Source organism: Pholcus phalangioides, unplaced genomic scaffold (assembly GCF_987345545.1).
Source record: "Pholcus phalangioides strain wild (caught in Gottingen) unplaced genomic scaffold, Ppha-v1.0 ptg000039l_1, whole genome shotgun sequence".
NCBI lineage: Eukaryota > Metazoa > Arthropoda > Arachnida > Araneae > Pholcidae > Pholcus > Pholcus phalangioides.
The window spans coordinates 8,422,227-8,437,195 of record NW_028301625.1 but is presented as its reverse complement, the minus strand read 5'-3'; the positions used below and the strand labels follow the sequence as shown (position 1 = coordinate 8,437,195).

The 14,969-nt window shown below is 38.3% G+C and overlaps 1 protein-coding gene across 4 annotated transcripts in view; it reads right to left on the bottom strand.

Annotated features, from left to right (window-relative positions):
- Positions 1–14,969, bottom strand: part of LOC149065535 (neogenin-like) — a 258,565-nt gene that overhangs the window by 65,996 nt on the left and 177,600 nt on the right. For all 4 annotated transcript variants that reach the window (XM_089254107.1, XM_089254110.1, XM_089254109.1 and 1 more), the window contains exons 2-4: positions 10,533–10,701; positions 2,692–2,837; positions 1,812–2,096 (exon numbers count right to left, since the gene is read on the bottom strand). In XM_089254107.1, the coding sequence (XP_089110233.1) occupies positions 1,812–2,096; positions 2,692–2,837; positions 10,533–10,701 (600 nt within the window). The remainder of the gene's footprint in view (positions 1–1,811; positions 2,097–2,691; positions 2,838–10,532; positions 10,702–14,969) is intronic.

Sequence of the window (14,969 nt, the reverse complement as noted above, 5' to 3'; positions counted from 1 at the left end):
GGCTGGCTGTCCGCACCTTTTATTCACTGTGACGCAGATTTTCATACGTTTCTTTTTATTCTTCCCAGGTTACATTTGTAGGCATGGTGTTCTTTTTCTCCCGATAAATTTCAACGGGAATGCCATTGTAACATGACGACCTGGGATTCTGGAGGTTCGTCCTGTTACTTTCCTCTTTCGATTGTGGGGTTCCATGGTTCGTTGGTGGGAACCGTGCAGAGTCATACTCAAACTCAGAGCCGCTGTGGTGGTCAAGTGGTCATAATGACGGACTCGCATCGCGAGAATCCGGGTTCGAACACCACCGACGCCATAGTGGTGGTCAGCTGAAGTTGGTTTCCTGTGGTTCCCAACTTCGAGGTGCAAATGCGAGCTGATCTCCCCATTAAAAAGCCTCGCCACAGAGAGCAACAGGCCTACAACGATTAATTATTCAATCATTACACTTCACTCATATTTAGAAAAACTGGTGGCAGATGGCAGCACTACACATAACAATCATTACACAGAAACAAACTTTACGTCAGGTTTCACTACACGTACACACACATTCCCGCATGTACCAATTCGTTAGAGGTTCCGCAGAGGAATATGAACAAGGTACATGTGTGGTTTAGTAGTAGTCAAACTCAGAGAAAGTGATGAATTATTTGTGCAATATTAGATATTAGTGTTTCGTAAATATGGTTATACATAAATGTGCAATAGGCCTAATATTGTAGACCCTCGCCAGGTTTCCAATTGTTTGTATTTGTATTGTTGCCAGATTCCATGCATATTATTTTACAATATTCTTCCCTGTGATATCATGTAAATGAGAAATTGTTGTCGCGATGTTTTATGCTAATTTCAATGCCGATGTTTCATTCTGGTGATTGGATCCTGTCATGATGTATGATGGGAGTGTTTTCAGATAAATACCGGAGACATAGCAAGCTGTTACGCAATTCTAGCTCCTGCAAAACAGCTATCTTATCATTAAGGTGTTTTGCCCATTGAGGCGTACGCCAGGTGATCTCTCATACATAGTGATGTACTGAAAGTCATAAATCGTGTCTCATAGTCTGTTTTATGGTTTGACTGGTAGTTTGGCCAGATAACCCTTGATGTGCTTCAACATCGCCCTGATTCTGTCCTCTGCTCCATGGTATACCTCTGTGTATGCTTCGATATTGCCCTGGTTTTGACATCTGCTCTATGGTTGACCGGTAGCCTTGGTGTGTTTTGATGCTGCCCTGGTTTTGGCATGTCTCCGACTGTTTGACTCTCAATGGATTAAACGATAGACTGTCATGAACGTTCCTGGACTGTCTCTATTTGAACTGTAATTCCGCTGATGTAGGACTAGTGATACAGATGATGTGATTGTGATAAATGTTCTTTGAGTCACCTCAACAAATGGTGAATTTTCCAATTATTGATTTAGTTAATTGTTATGTTTGAGAAAAATTAATTTATTGTGTCAACCAAGTGTTGAGAAAAGCGTTATACTGAGAATGCGAATTTTAATATTTAACTGAATAAATGTTTTAGAAGAACAAGCTGGTTTTTTGTTTTATTGTTGTCATCTGTCCAATGAATAATATTGGATAAAATTTAACAATTGAAATGGGAAATGCAAAAGGAACTTTGCACCGTTTTAACGTTTGTGGAGCGGCCATTTCAAAACGCAGTAGCGCATTTGCGTTTCATGTTAGTCTATACATACCTCTTAAAGTTTCCCCCCTCTTTTCTGAATCACCCTGTATATAAGCCACAACAATTAGTCAAACAAGCATATAAAAAAGTGGAACAAGTCTATATATACCTACCATAATCTAGAACTACTGCAAGCCTTCCTGTTGCACTTATTCGGCTGCGCTCCACATTAGAAGCATTACAGTAATATGAACCACTATCTGATATTTGTACTGTACTAATTTCAAGAGCTCCACTGGGAAGCACTACCATTCGTTTAGGATCCAGCTGCAATAAGCGATCATCCTTGAACCATGTGATATGTGCTTGTGGAATGCCATGAATAGAGCAAGGGAAATAAGCTGTCTGACCAGGAAATATTGTCAAATCACTTGGCTGTTCATCAAACCGAGGTAAATCTGAAACATAATTAGTTTGCAGACTCTAAGTAAGTATAAAACAGTGTTAATCAAACAGTGTAAAATCAAACCAAAACAATGATGTAGAAATGAAGGTTGATCTCATTGATTGGAGTTGATTGATATATCAACTATTTATTGCAATTGAAAATTTTAGTTGAGTTGATCCATTTGGTTAATTTGATTGAAATTTGTTAAAATTCAAATCAAAATTTTCCATTGAAACGACAATTATACTGTGATTGAAACTTGATTTAGGTGAAGAAAAAACTGATTATAGATATTTCAAATGTTCCTGCAAAGCAGAATAAATTTGAAATTCAATTAGTTAAGCTTATAGAATTCATATATGATATGACATTTTCATGTTAAAGCAATTTTACTGTTTGTCTCTATATATTATTAACTAAAAAAAAATTCACTCGAGGTTAAAATTAATAAAAAGAATTAATTATTTCTTTCCATAAATGAAATTTGATAATTTTATTCATGAAAATGACAAAAATAAGATTAATTCAAATTTTTTCAATGATATAATTATCATATAATAATGAATGTTTTTTTCCCCAGATATTGTGTTGGGTATTGAACTCACTTGCAACTTGCAATCTAGCAGCTTTGCTAACTATCGTTCCAACATCCTTAACTGAAGCAACACACTGATATAATCCTTCATCCGGTCTTTCACTTCTACTGTGTTGAACTCGAGATATGTAAAGTGAACCATTTTTCAAAATTGATCTATAAAAATAAATCATTACAAAAATATTTAAAAAGTATTCATACTGTTGCTCTGAATGAAGAATTGAAAGTTTAAGAAGATATGTTTAAATAAGGGATATTTTACATGTGTTACACATGAAGTGCTCGCTGTTCATAGATGTTCATGTTTACTATTTTGACAATGTTTATTGATGACAATGTTTATGCGATGTTCACACGTGCTTAACGATATCAAATTCTTATGAACATTTTGGCTAACAAAGATTCTCTTCAGGGATTTTCAGTTTCACAAAACAATGTTTCAGTAAATATGGATCTTCGCACAAACATGGCACAGCCATGTTGTGAGCTGAATTTTCACACTACTAAACATCATCAGAATTAGTGTCATTCAAACACAATGAATTCATGTCCACCTTTGTATTGCTATACAGCTATACCTCTATTTCTCTTTCAGAAAGATTTTGAGCCATTTCATGTAAACTGAATGAACACAGGGCTGCAACTAAATGGGATCAGGTGGTCCGGTGCACCGGGCTTGGCCAAAACTATTATTTTTGCTGCCCTCACAAATGCAAAATTTGACTATTTTATAACAATGTTCTTTGTTCTCCACCTAAAACTGCTGTCCCCAAAATTTTGCTGCTCAGGGAAGTTGCTCCCTGCCCCCTCTAGTTCCAGCCCTGGCTCTGGACCAGAGGGGGTGCAAATTTCACCCTTTCTCCTTCAACAATACAAGGGAGTGCCAAAATGTATGCTTGACCCAGCTGACCAAGCATGTAGTTGCGGTCCTATGAATGAATACACTAGAAGAGATGCATAAAAAAAAAAGAAGCCTAGATGTGAATTCTATCAGTGTCCATGAGGTAAGACTCTTAGAATCAAACTAAATGGTCTCGACATTCTGGGAGCTTATCTTTTCCTTCTGCATGTATGAAACAGAGAAATGAGCTGATCACACCATTTGGTGGTCAACTTGCAAACTTGACTGAATTGTGTAAGATAAAAAGATCAGTATCACATATTTTAAATTCTCTTTCATTCTATTGTGAAGGGATTTCAGCCTTCTGTCAGTTTTCACGACTTTTTAATGTTTTATAAAATTTATCTTAAAAATTTGGGCAGTATCTAAATCGAATCAAATACCGTATATGCCGAGTTTTTTTGTGGAAAGATTCGTTCCTCAAGTGGGGAGGGAGGGGGTCGGCTTATACTCGGGTCAGTTTTTGATGAGAAAATATCGACCCCCGCATTATTGGTATGGGATATGTTCAAACCCCACAAAACCGATAATGCCAAGGCAAAGAAATTGAAAACATCATTGGCTTTGATACCAGGTGGGCTAACGTCGTTTGCACAGCCTTTAGATGTGAGCATCAACAAGCCTCTCAAATTCTATTTGAGGAATTCGTGGATCGAATGGATGAGTTCCGATGAGCAAGAAACTACAAACAGTGGTGCCTTGAAGAAATCTGACATTGGCCTAGTGTGCCAATGGGTACATGAGGCATGGAATTCTGTTTCTTGAACTGAAGATGATATCCTCTTTGAAAATGACAATGGTGATAACAGCCCAGATGAAGAAAAAAAATCGAAGATGTGCCACACCCCCTATGATGATCTGATGGATTATGATGAGCTTGGAGACTCAGAAGAAATGGATTAAAAAGTTTGAACCATTTTCTGTTGTAAATTTCCACAAGCTATTAATTTTGCATGAAAATACAAGAATTTTTTTTCTCTAAAATGCACAGACTTTTTTTGGGGTCGGCTTATACACGGGTTTTCAATTCATTGCGGTTTTGGTGGTCCTGAAGTAGGGGGGGGGGTAGACTTATATACGAGTCGGCTTATACACGAGTATATACGATAACTTAAGCCAGGGTGGAGGGAGCAGGGGTGGCTTAAGTGAGAGTGCAAGGGATGTGGTGCAACCGGGTGGCAGTTTATAAGAAGCAGCAGCTTAGGCTTTGGTTAGACATCAAAATTTGTATTCACATGACCAGAGGCAGATTTATGGTTTAACTGACTATGGGCTATAAAAATTTTGTGACCCTTCTCTCATTATAGTCTAATTTTATTGACAAGTTATTTCTTAAATTTTATGGTCTATAGCCCGCTCAGCACAGGCCTATGTTTTCAGTTATTTTTTTCATCACTCTTTCCCTCTTGACCTGGTCACTTGCTCCCTAGGTCACACTATTTGTTGCTCGCCGACCTGATCCCTTGTTCTTTAGGTCACTCACATGCTTGCACAATGTTTTGGTCACTCACATGCTGGCACACTGGTTTTTGTCACTTACAGACTTGCAAACTCTAGGTCACTCATTTGGTCACTCACCAACCTAATTCCTTGATCTCTGGGCAGAGTTTTTATAATTTTGCAAATTTCAGTGATCTTCTCCCATCCTACAAATTTTCTTTTCTTGACTACACATTCCTCAAATTCACTGTCCTGGGCTATAGCCAGCCATGTTCCTCTGTGTTATGCCTGTAATTTGCACATGACACCATGCTTTTGAGCCATACATTTCCGACAAAGATGTTGAAAAAACTTGAGGGAGAAGACAAAGCTTGGGTCAATAATACCAGAAACAAAAATGTGGGGCAAGTGCACGTTTTAATGCCCTCATATAGTAGTTTTTCTGGAATGGTCAAATGAAGGCAAATTAAGACTTTGGTTTCTTACTTGTCCAGTACCTGGCATAACCAGAAATGGCTTTAAAAATAAATTTTAAATGTAAGTCGGATCGTTATATTTCCTCTTTACAGGATAAATATCAGTAATGATGACTCCTCAGGAAGATCTGTAATGTGAATTGAGTTACCTGGCATAATTTAAAAACAGTAAAATGACTAGACCAAAAAATGGCATAATCTTTTTAATAGCGGGACGTATGGTCATGCGTATTCCACTTGCTAAACACAATTGTATGGGTTTTTTTACAGGGTACATACTATAGTAAAGCCTCTCAGCCTCCCACAAGTCTTCTTTAGGGGTGGCAAATGAGACTTTGCACCCGGGCAGCAGGTAAGCATGAGCTGCCCCTGCATGGGCAGTTACGTTTTAGCTAACGAATGTGATTCTGGTACACTTATAAGCCCAAACTCCCATCACACATATATATGTATCATATATTTGCCACCATCTCCATAATACCTATGAAAATATTGGGTTTGAACTCTTCATCATCATCATTTTTTGGTGTCCCAAGAGGGAAGAGCGTAGGCAATTTTGCCCATTACTCTGACACCAAACATTATAATACAAGTTGTGGGGGCATGTGTATGTGAAGAAATAACATTCTGTGAAGATTTACTAGAAGTTTTGTAACATTGTTGCGAACAAAAGGCATAGTAACTGTCACCATTTTGTTAAATATTAGAACCAGGACCGCAACTAGGGAGAGCAGGTGGGTCTCATGCCCCGGCGCTGGACCAGAGGAGGTGCAAATTTCATTCTCAAACCTCACCCTCATATTACAAGGGGGGGGGGCACCGAAATGGCGCACTTGCCATTTGACCAAGCATCTAGTTGCGGCCCTGATTAGAACCCCTGTAAGTTAGATATTATAATATACCTGCAAACGATATCGGCCATATCTAAATAAATGAGGAGGCTGCTCCTATCTACAATACCCTTTTAAGGGAAAAAGAAGCAGAGGAGGTCTCCTAGAGATATGACCAAAAACTCAATATGAAGTTATTGAAAAATAACACATGAAAGTTTGGATCAGAGCAGAGAGAATTGATATTCACTATGAGTTCAGGTGTTTAGTGTAATTAAGAAAATTTACCAAGTTGCAATGCAGCCAGCATTTACTACTTCACCTAGCCTCACCTGATGATCACCAAAGTGGTTCCTTCTTGGGATAGAGAATGCAGGGCAATGTACGACAAAGTGAAGTGGAGTTTTGTCTTCTTCTCCACACACAAGGCAGATACATGAATCTGTGTAGCCACAGATATATAGATGTTTTGCTAGGTTTGCACGACCAGTGATGGACTGTAACTGTCAAATCTGTTTCCTATACATTGGAAATAAGTTTTTTCGCAATATTCGGTTGGGTTCCCAAGGCCAGTTTGGTTTGTCTGCAGTTCTGCCTTCAGTTCCATCGCCGATAACGTTTATTTTCTATCCATTGTTTGACATCTTTTTTATAGTTGATATGGAAACAGGATAGAAAGGTTCGGGTCCAGACAGCTTCAGGTTTGTTGCCTATTTGACTATTTGTTCTGCAAGTTCATTTCCATAGAAATGTACATGTCCAGGGACCCGGAAAAGGTTGATGTTGTTGTCAATAAGTTATTCAACATATCAATGCAGTAGTTGGCACACAGTTAAAGTTGTCAAGAGCCATTAATGCTGCTTGGCTATCAGAGAAGATAACGATTTGTTTATTATGATACCCTTAAACGATTAGATTTTCAGCTAGAGTAGCTATCGCAAGTACTTCAGCTTGGAAGACTGTAGTCATTTTACCAAGATACAAGTGTATCTTATGGTAGTCATGATCAATTCCAGAGATGTGGAATATTGCTCCAGCACTAGTTTTGGTAATCCTGGAGCCATCAGTGTAGCATTCAATAGTCCCAGTTGGGACAGTAATGTCAGCAATTTTTGTTTCTTCCAGGTATGTGGATAGTGTAACTTTTAATTTGTTATTTTGAAACAGGAATCTTTCAGCATTAGTAGAGAGGGAATTTCTACTTTTCCCAGTAGACAGCTGTCAACATGGTTTTTGAAAGAGTGTTTGTATTCCCAAAAAAGGTTGGTTGCACCAAGCACCATTTCTTTCAAGCCTGTACATGGTCTTAAAGGCTTCTCCTTGTAGATACAATCTTAGAGGTAGCAGCTTGAGAGCAGTTTCAAGAGCAATAGAATGGGAGCTGGGTAAAGTTCCCATGATTAGAATGCAGGCTAATCTTCACACTTTTTGTAGAACAGTCTCATAGGAGGCTTTTATTAACACCTGATGCCATACCAAACATCCATAACTTAGCATTGGGCACGCAATAGCGGTGTGAATTTAGCTGGATGGTTTTCTACTCATGTTTTCAATAACTTTATGGCCATGTTCTGGAATGAATTATCATTCTTAGTTGAGGTATCACTGTACGATGTCCGTAGACACTCAAGAACATGCAATGATATCTAAAAACTGCAGGAAGTAAATAAAACATTTTATGAACTGAATTTTGGATATATACAAAGCATGGACATACTGATTCTGGCCCATTTGAGCGCAGTGATATTTTGGGTAATTAAGATAATTTGTTCCGCAATCACATTTGTTAGCCAAAATTTTCGTTAATTGATACGTGGTTTACCATAGGTTTCTATAGCAAATAATTTAAGTTTTATAAAACATTAAAGAATCAATATTGGAAAATTAAAACTCTCTGAGGCTAAGATCAACAACACCACAATTGACGAAGGAGAATTTAAAGGAAGATGAGATACTGAAGATATTATTTTACACTATGTATACATTCCTGTCAGGTTTGTGAGTGATAGTATAAAATAAAAAGTGGTGGTTTGAGATATGTGATTGGTCAGTTAGGACATTGTGATGACGTTGTTTTCTCTATCAATGACCCAGAATCAGCTCATTTCTATGTCTAATACATGCCTATGGAAAATATAAGCCTGCTAGAATGTCTAAACCATTCAGCGTGATGCCAAGAGTCTAACTGTGTGCATTAAAAGGCATTGAAGTCTGGATGTTTATGAAAAAATGAAATTTATCTGGCATAGGCAGAGATAGACTTGAATGTCTGGGGGGGGGGGCATGGTCATTATTAATACAAGATTCATCGAAAGACTGGTTATTTGTGGAGATGAAGATTACAAGGAAGAAAATTCATCACTGCCCCCCACGGGGACTTCTTCCTTGTAATCTTCATCTCCAGAAATAACCAGTCTTTCTTGTATTGACAAGGGGAGAGGACGTTTCTATATGGTCATTATTGCCGGGAGAGGCCACGATTATGATGATGGCAATATACACATATGCATTAGATCAGTCGACTCCACCTTTGACGCTGGGGGGGGGGGGCAATGTTCCTTCGTAACCCCCCGTATCTCTGCCCATGATTTTACATTTAATGGCTCAAAAGCTTTCTGAAAAAGAAATGGAGGCTATGCCATCTGGGTGCACCCGGGCACAGCTCAGGGGACCTCACAAAAATGAGATGCCATTGAAATTTTTGAAACTAAGCATGCAAATTCATAGGTACATATTTTTACCCAACGAGGTCAGCCACCTCGTTGGGCATTTTGCCTGTTGTGGCATTGTTTTTATATTAGTATTTTAGCCAGGTAGGGCCTCAGAAAAATCCCTTGTCCTGGGGAGTGGTTTCTGAAGGAGTTGCGAAGGTGCACTTGCAAATTTTCAGTCATTAATTTAATTCTTCAAATTTATTTGATACAAACTCAATACCATTGAATTTCTTTTTTTTCAAATAAATTTCATAAATTAAAAAAGAAATATTTTTGGAAGCACTGATTAGAAAAAAACAACAACATCCCATATATAAGACACAGCATTTGTGCATGGTATTCAGGGCCATCTTAACAGTATTATGGAAACCCGGGCCAAGTTATTTTTCTGGAGGCCCTACCTGGCAAGTTCTTGAATTTTTCAATCAGTTCTCATTTTTGTGAGGCCATTTTTCTCTTGTGGCCCCCGTGCCATGCCCGAGTAGGTCCATGTGTTAAGACCGCACTGGTGGTATTGTGTGTTTGCCTGACCTCCTCAGTCTCCGGAATATGGGAGATATGGTAAAGGGGGAGATAGACTTGAAAGGTTGAAGGTGGGCACAATGATGAAAGCTTGGGGTGGGGGGGAAGGCATGAGGATGATGATGTCGATTTATATATATAAATATACATTATATCAGTCGGCTTTCCACCATTGACGCTGGAGGGAATAGGGGGGGGGTAATGCCTCATGTCTTCCTCCCCATATCAGTGTATGAGGAAAATCCATGAACTCTTTCTGACTTATGTGGAGTCGAACGTATAACTCTGCACGTTCCTACTTTTAGAGGGGGGGGACATTACATATCTTGCATGCAATGTCATCTATATACACGGGGTGCATAGGTAACATGGCGTATGACATTTTACTGGTGAACCGCTGATCCTAGAGGCATATCTTCCAATTAGAAAAGTATCCAAGTACATGTAGTATTTAGATATGTCATTCATGTTGCAAGGGGTTGTTAATAGTTAGTACATAAAATAAAAAAAATTAGGTTGAAAAAGAAATGACGCCCTGACTTTTCAATGATAAAACACCCACAATCCTTGAATTCAGGGCTGAACTCTATGAGATTAGAAAAAGAATATCTACCATGTGAAAAAGCAACCGGCACATTTGTATGTACACGGTCTGAAAGGGTTATGAGTGCGCACCCTGTGTATTATGTGAGTTGTATGTATTATAAAAATTGCATATTCATCTTCTAAGTTAATGTGTTGGAGTGTATTATGAGTATGTTGATTTGAATAAATCCACAGGGAATGATCACCCCCCCCCCAAAATAATATGCAAAATAATGTAGTCCTGTCCTGTAAAATTTATGTATGTGTGGTCACTGTGCAATTTTTACTCCCACTAATCTCTCATCTTACTCACCCTATAGCCATGTCTGTGTCTGATTGAAAATCAAAAATGACGAGTATAATCATATATGAAAACTACTAACCTCCTGCTGTCACTTATTAAATGCAAAGTGACATCATCTTTCCTCCATTCATAAACTGGAGAGGAATGACCACTGACCGAGCAATTGAATGATGCAGGAGAATCCTTCACTGCTATGATATCACTGGGTTCTACGGAAAAGTAGAGCTCTTGGAATCTAAAAGCTGCACCTAAAAGTAAAAAATATGAAAGAATTAGTAATTAAGATCTATTTCAATTTTTCAAAAAAGTTTATTTGTGTTTCTCCCATTATAATAAGGTATGGTTTGCTGGGAACTGTTTGAGCTCTTTACTGGTGTGTGAAAGGTGAAGCCAGGAGGCAGGAACAGGCTTAGCTATTTTGCGGCCTGATGAGAAAACAGCTGCTTTGCGGCCCTCCAAAATTATTTTTCCCGATCCTTGAGGGGGTTAAAATAAGCTTCAGCCCTCGGATTCTGATGCCTATGCTATTCTCTGGCATAGGCATCAGGCCCATTCTGCTGCAAAATGTGGGCGCCATGTCAACAACATCTGCACACAGCACATCACAACGGAAGGGCTGTCAAGACTAGATGACAGATTATCGGCCCAGAGTTACAACTAAATACTCTTTCAGCTGTGATAAGCATACATTTGCCCCCTGAGTAGTTTTGAATACAGTACGTTGCTAGAGTGAGAATTCAGCACTCTTTCTTGTCCAGCACGCCTGAGCAAATGGGGCACGTGCCCACAAATTTACAGGGTGCATTTGGCTGCTTTTTGCATTGCAGGCACATCTTCCCCATGTGTCTCTGCCTCAAAGAAAATTGTACAAGAGCCTCCCAAAAATAGTATTTTGCCCAGGGCATGAACTTATGAGATGCAGGGTTCGGGAGGGGGTTGTCGAAATCTTAGATCTCTAGGGTCCCCTGTCTTGGAAACAGAATCTTAAGATATTGCTTTGATAAGAAGTCAAAATGTAACTCAATGTAAACAAAGTATTTTTAATTAGTTTTGCGGTCCCCTAAAATTTAGCCGCTGCACCTTGCCTAAGTCCAGCCCTGACAGGAGGGTAGCAGAGGGAGCAACGGCTCCCCAATCAAAATTTTGCCTTCATTGGTGCCTGTTCTCCTAAGTTACTTTGATTTCCCAAAAAGAAATAAAAAAAATATTGAATATATATTTCTTTTCTGCCTTTATTCTCCCTTTATATGTTCCTTTTGCAATTTGACAAATTCAGTTTGCAATATTCATTTGAGAGAAGAAGACAGAGTGAAGCAGAATGATTTTCTCACCACTGTTTTTCAAAATCGCTTTCAAATTCTTCATTTGAGAGCACATGCTATCTATAGGTACCTTTGGCTAGAGTTTCAACTCCTGAAAATATCTTTTTATTAATTGGTGCCTTGGCTAGAGTTACAGCTCCTAGAAATACTGTCTTATCTATAGGTACGATTGGCATGCTATATGATCTGATGCTTAATGTTTTTCTGCTGTTTTCGACAAAAAATATGAAGCCCCTCATGCCGCTCCTGAATGCAATTTGATCAAACACCTTTTACCTAATACAGACTAAAGGCAGGTTAGTCAAAACAGCAACATAGGTCCCTGGTCAAGTAATGTTTTGGGCCCCGCTATACTAGGTTAGACGTATCCACAAAATTTCACTCTCACTCACTAAAATCATACATTACCATGAGTCCCCTCCTTATGCACTTAAGACCACGAGCCATGGGATTATGCATCAAGACGGCCCTGCCCAGGTGCATAACCCAGATGCTCATGAGCTCTTTTTGCTTTTGGAAAGGTTTCCAGCAATTTTTTTAAAACCAAGAAAAAAATTATAATTAAAGGCATGGGTGTGCGCAGAATTTTCTCGGGGGGGGGGTGGGTTTCAATTTTTTTTCCTTTTCAAGGGGCGTTACGTTTTTTCCTGCAAAATAACACTATATAATCTTGGTGTGTGTGTGTGGGGGGGGGGGGGGGTTAGAACCCAAACTGCCTTTGCATACGCCAATGATCAAATGTTCAAGAACGATCATCTTATCAGGTTTCAGCACACTGATATGAGAGTTATCGGTCTTTTAAAACTATTCTTGCGCCTCACAAAATATTTCAGAAACAATGGAAATTATGTGGAAAAGTAAATGAACAATACTGTATCAGAGAAAGAAGCGCATGAAATGTTGATGCTTCTCCTCCTCCTGAGAAGTGTTGCCAGACTTTTTCAGCTCATTTGCCTTTTCTGTGTGTGTCTGCAATCTTGTATTGTGTGATATTTATTTACGATAGGAGCGTAAAATGATTTGAGAAGAACGTATCAACTGATTAATTACATATATTTACTTTTTTATTACTTTTTATTACAATTTAATTTTATTCGTTTTCCAGCCTTTGTTGAGAAATTTACCAGTCTTGGAGTCTGCATTTGTATAAGTATGCAGTTTACAGGGTAACTTATCCCCTTACAGCAAATTACTGGTGAACTGTTGATACTAGAGCCTTTTTCCTATTTATAAAAAGTATCCAAGTAACATATAGACCTCAGATAGGCCATTCATATTGCAAGGGGTTGTATAGTTATTAAAATAAAAAAAATTAACTTTTTATATGGACATCCTGTGCTTAAAACCCAAATAGAGAGAAAGTTGTCCTGTTTCTTCTGAGAAAAAAAAAGTTACACTTTTCTATGTGCAATATCTGTTGAGATATTTGAATTCAAAAATAACATAAAAGGTGGGAAGAACAGTATAAATGAGAGAAAGAAGCATTGTCTTTAAGTTCATGCCGTGCTTTCCCAACTTTTCTCCAATTTTTGAATCAAAATATTTCAGCAAATATTGAACATAGAAACGTGGGATTTTTTCTTTTCTCTTTGGCCTCAGGAGATACAAGGCAACAATTTTCTAATTAGGATTTTGAGCACAGGGTGTCCATATAAAAGTTTATTTTTTATTTTAATAACAATACAACCCCTTGCAATACAAATGACATATCTGAGTACTACACGTTATTTGGATACTTTTTCTAATTGGAGGTATACCTCTAGGATCAACAGTTCGCCAGTAATTTGCAACAAGGGGAGTCAGCTATGCACCATGTGAACTAAAATATTTAAATTTTTCAAATCGATAAAAAAATTAAAATTAGTTAAATAAATCAAAAGTAATTAATTTAATTTCAAAAGATCAACTGGAAATACAAATGAATTTAATTTGATTTTTTATATTCAAATTCAAAGTAAATTCTAAATTTGCACCTAAATCTGCAACAGAAAAAAAAAATGCCTTCCTCCATTTCTCTCCCCCACTGACAAAAACCTGGCTATGCCACTGCCTCTATATTGATATATACAGGGTGCATAGGTAACAGGGCGTATGTTATTTTTGCTGGTGAACTGTTGGTTTCAGAGGCATACTTCTAATTAGAAATAATGCGTAGAATTCAGATATGTCATTCACGTAAAATAAAAAAATAAATTTTTTATACAATCTTGGTGTGTCCTTAAACCCAATTAGAAAGTTGTTGCTGTCTCTCTCGATGCCAACTAAAAAAATTCCATGTTACTAAGAGGAATATTCACTGAGATATTTGAATTCGAAAAATAGAGGAAAGTTGGAAGAAAAACAACATTAAATGCAGATAAACCGTTTCACTTGCATTTAATGCTGGGTGCACCCATAGCATTTTGTATCATGTATCAGAGGAACACCAGAATTAATTCAGGAATCAAAGTTTCCTATTTAAAGCTCAAGTCAAGTAACCGCAGGTCTAAAATAATTCTGATGCCCCTGTCCATGAAGAACCAAACAGGCCCAGTATACAATACTTAATTTTGCACTGGTTTCAATGTTCTTCATGTTGATAAACCAGATTTTCTGCTAACCCATCATCTGACTTTTGACATGAGGAGGCCCTGTGATAAGAGTCAAAGGTGTTTTTTTGGGTCAGTGAGAATAGGCCTACATGTTTAAATTTTGGGTCCCAAAAATCATGGGACGCTTCACAAATGTACTGTTTATGCGGAAATCTGGCTCAGTCTAAACTAGCTGAGACCTGTGCTGTCTTAAGATATGGGCCCACCCGGGCACGGCCCGGGGGCTTTACAAAAATGAGATGTGGTTGAAATTTTCGAGAAGTTGTTTGGTAGGGCCTCAGAAAAATCAATTGTCCTGGGGGTCCATGATGCTCTTAAGATGGCTCTGGCTGAGACTAAGTAAGAGAGAATTTAGTATAGAATTATCAACAGATGTGTATCTTGCATAGGCAAACGGGGCACGTGATCATGGCCCGAATCTGAAAATTTGCTGCCATTTGTATTATAGACAAAGGATCCTCTCCCCACACACCTTTGTCTCAAAGAACACGATAAAGGGGACCCAAAAAATTCATATTTGCCCAGAACCCGAACTTATGAGAAACAGGCAGAGCTGCAACTAGCAGGGGGCAGGTGGGTCTGGTACCATAGGCACCTACACCC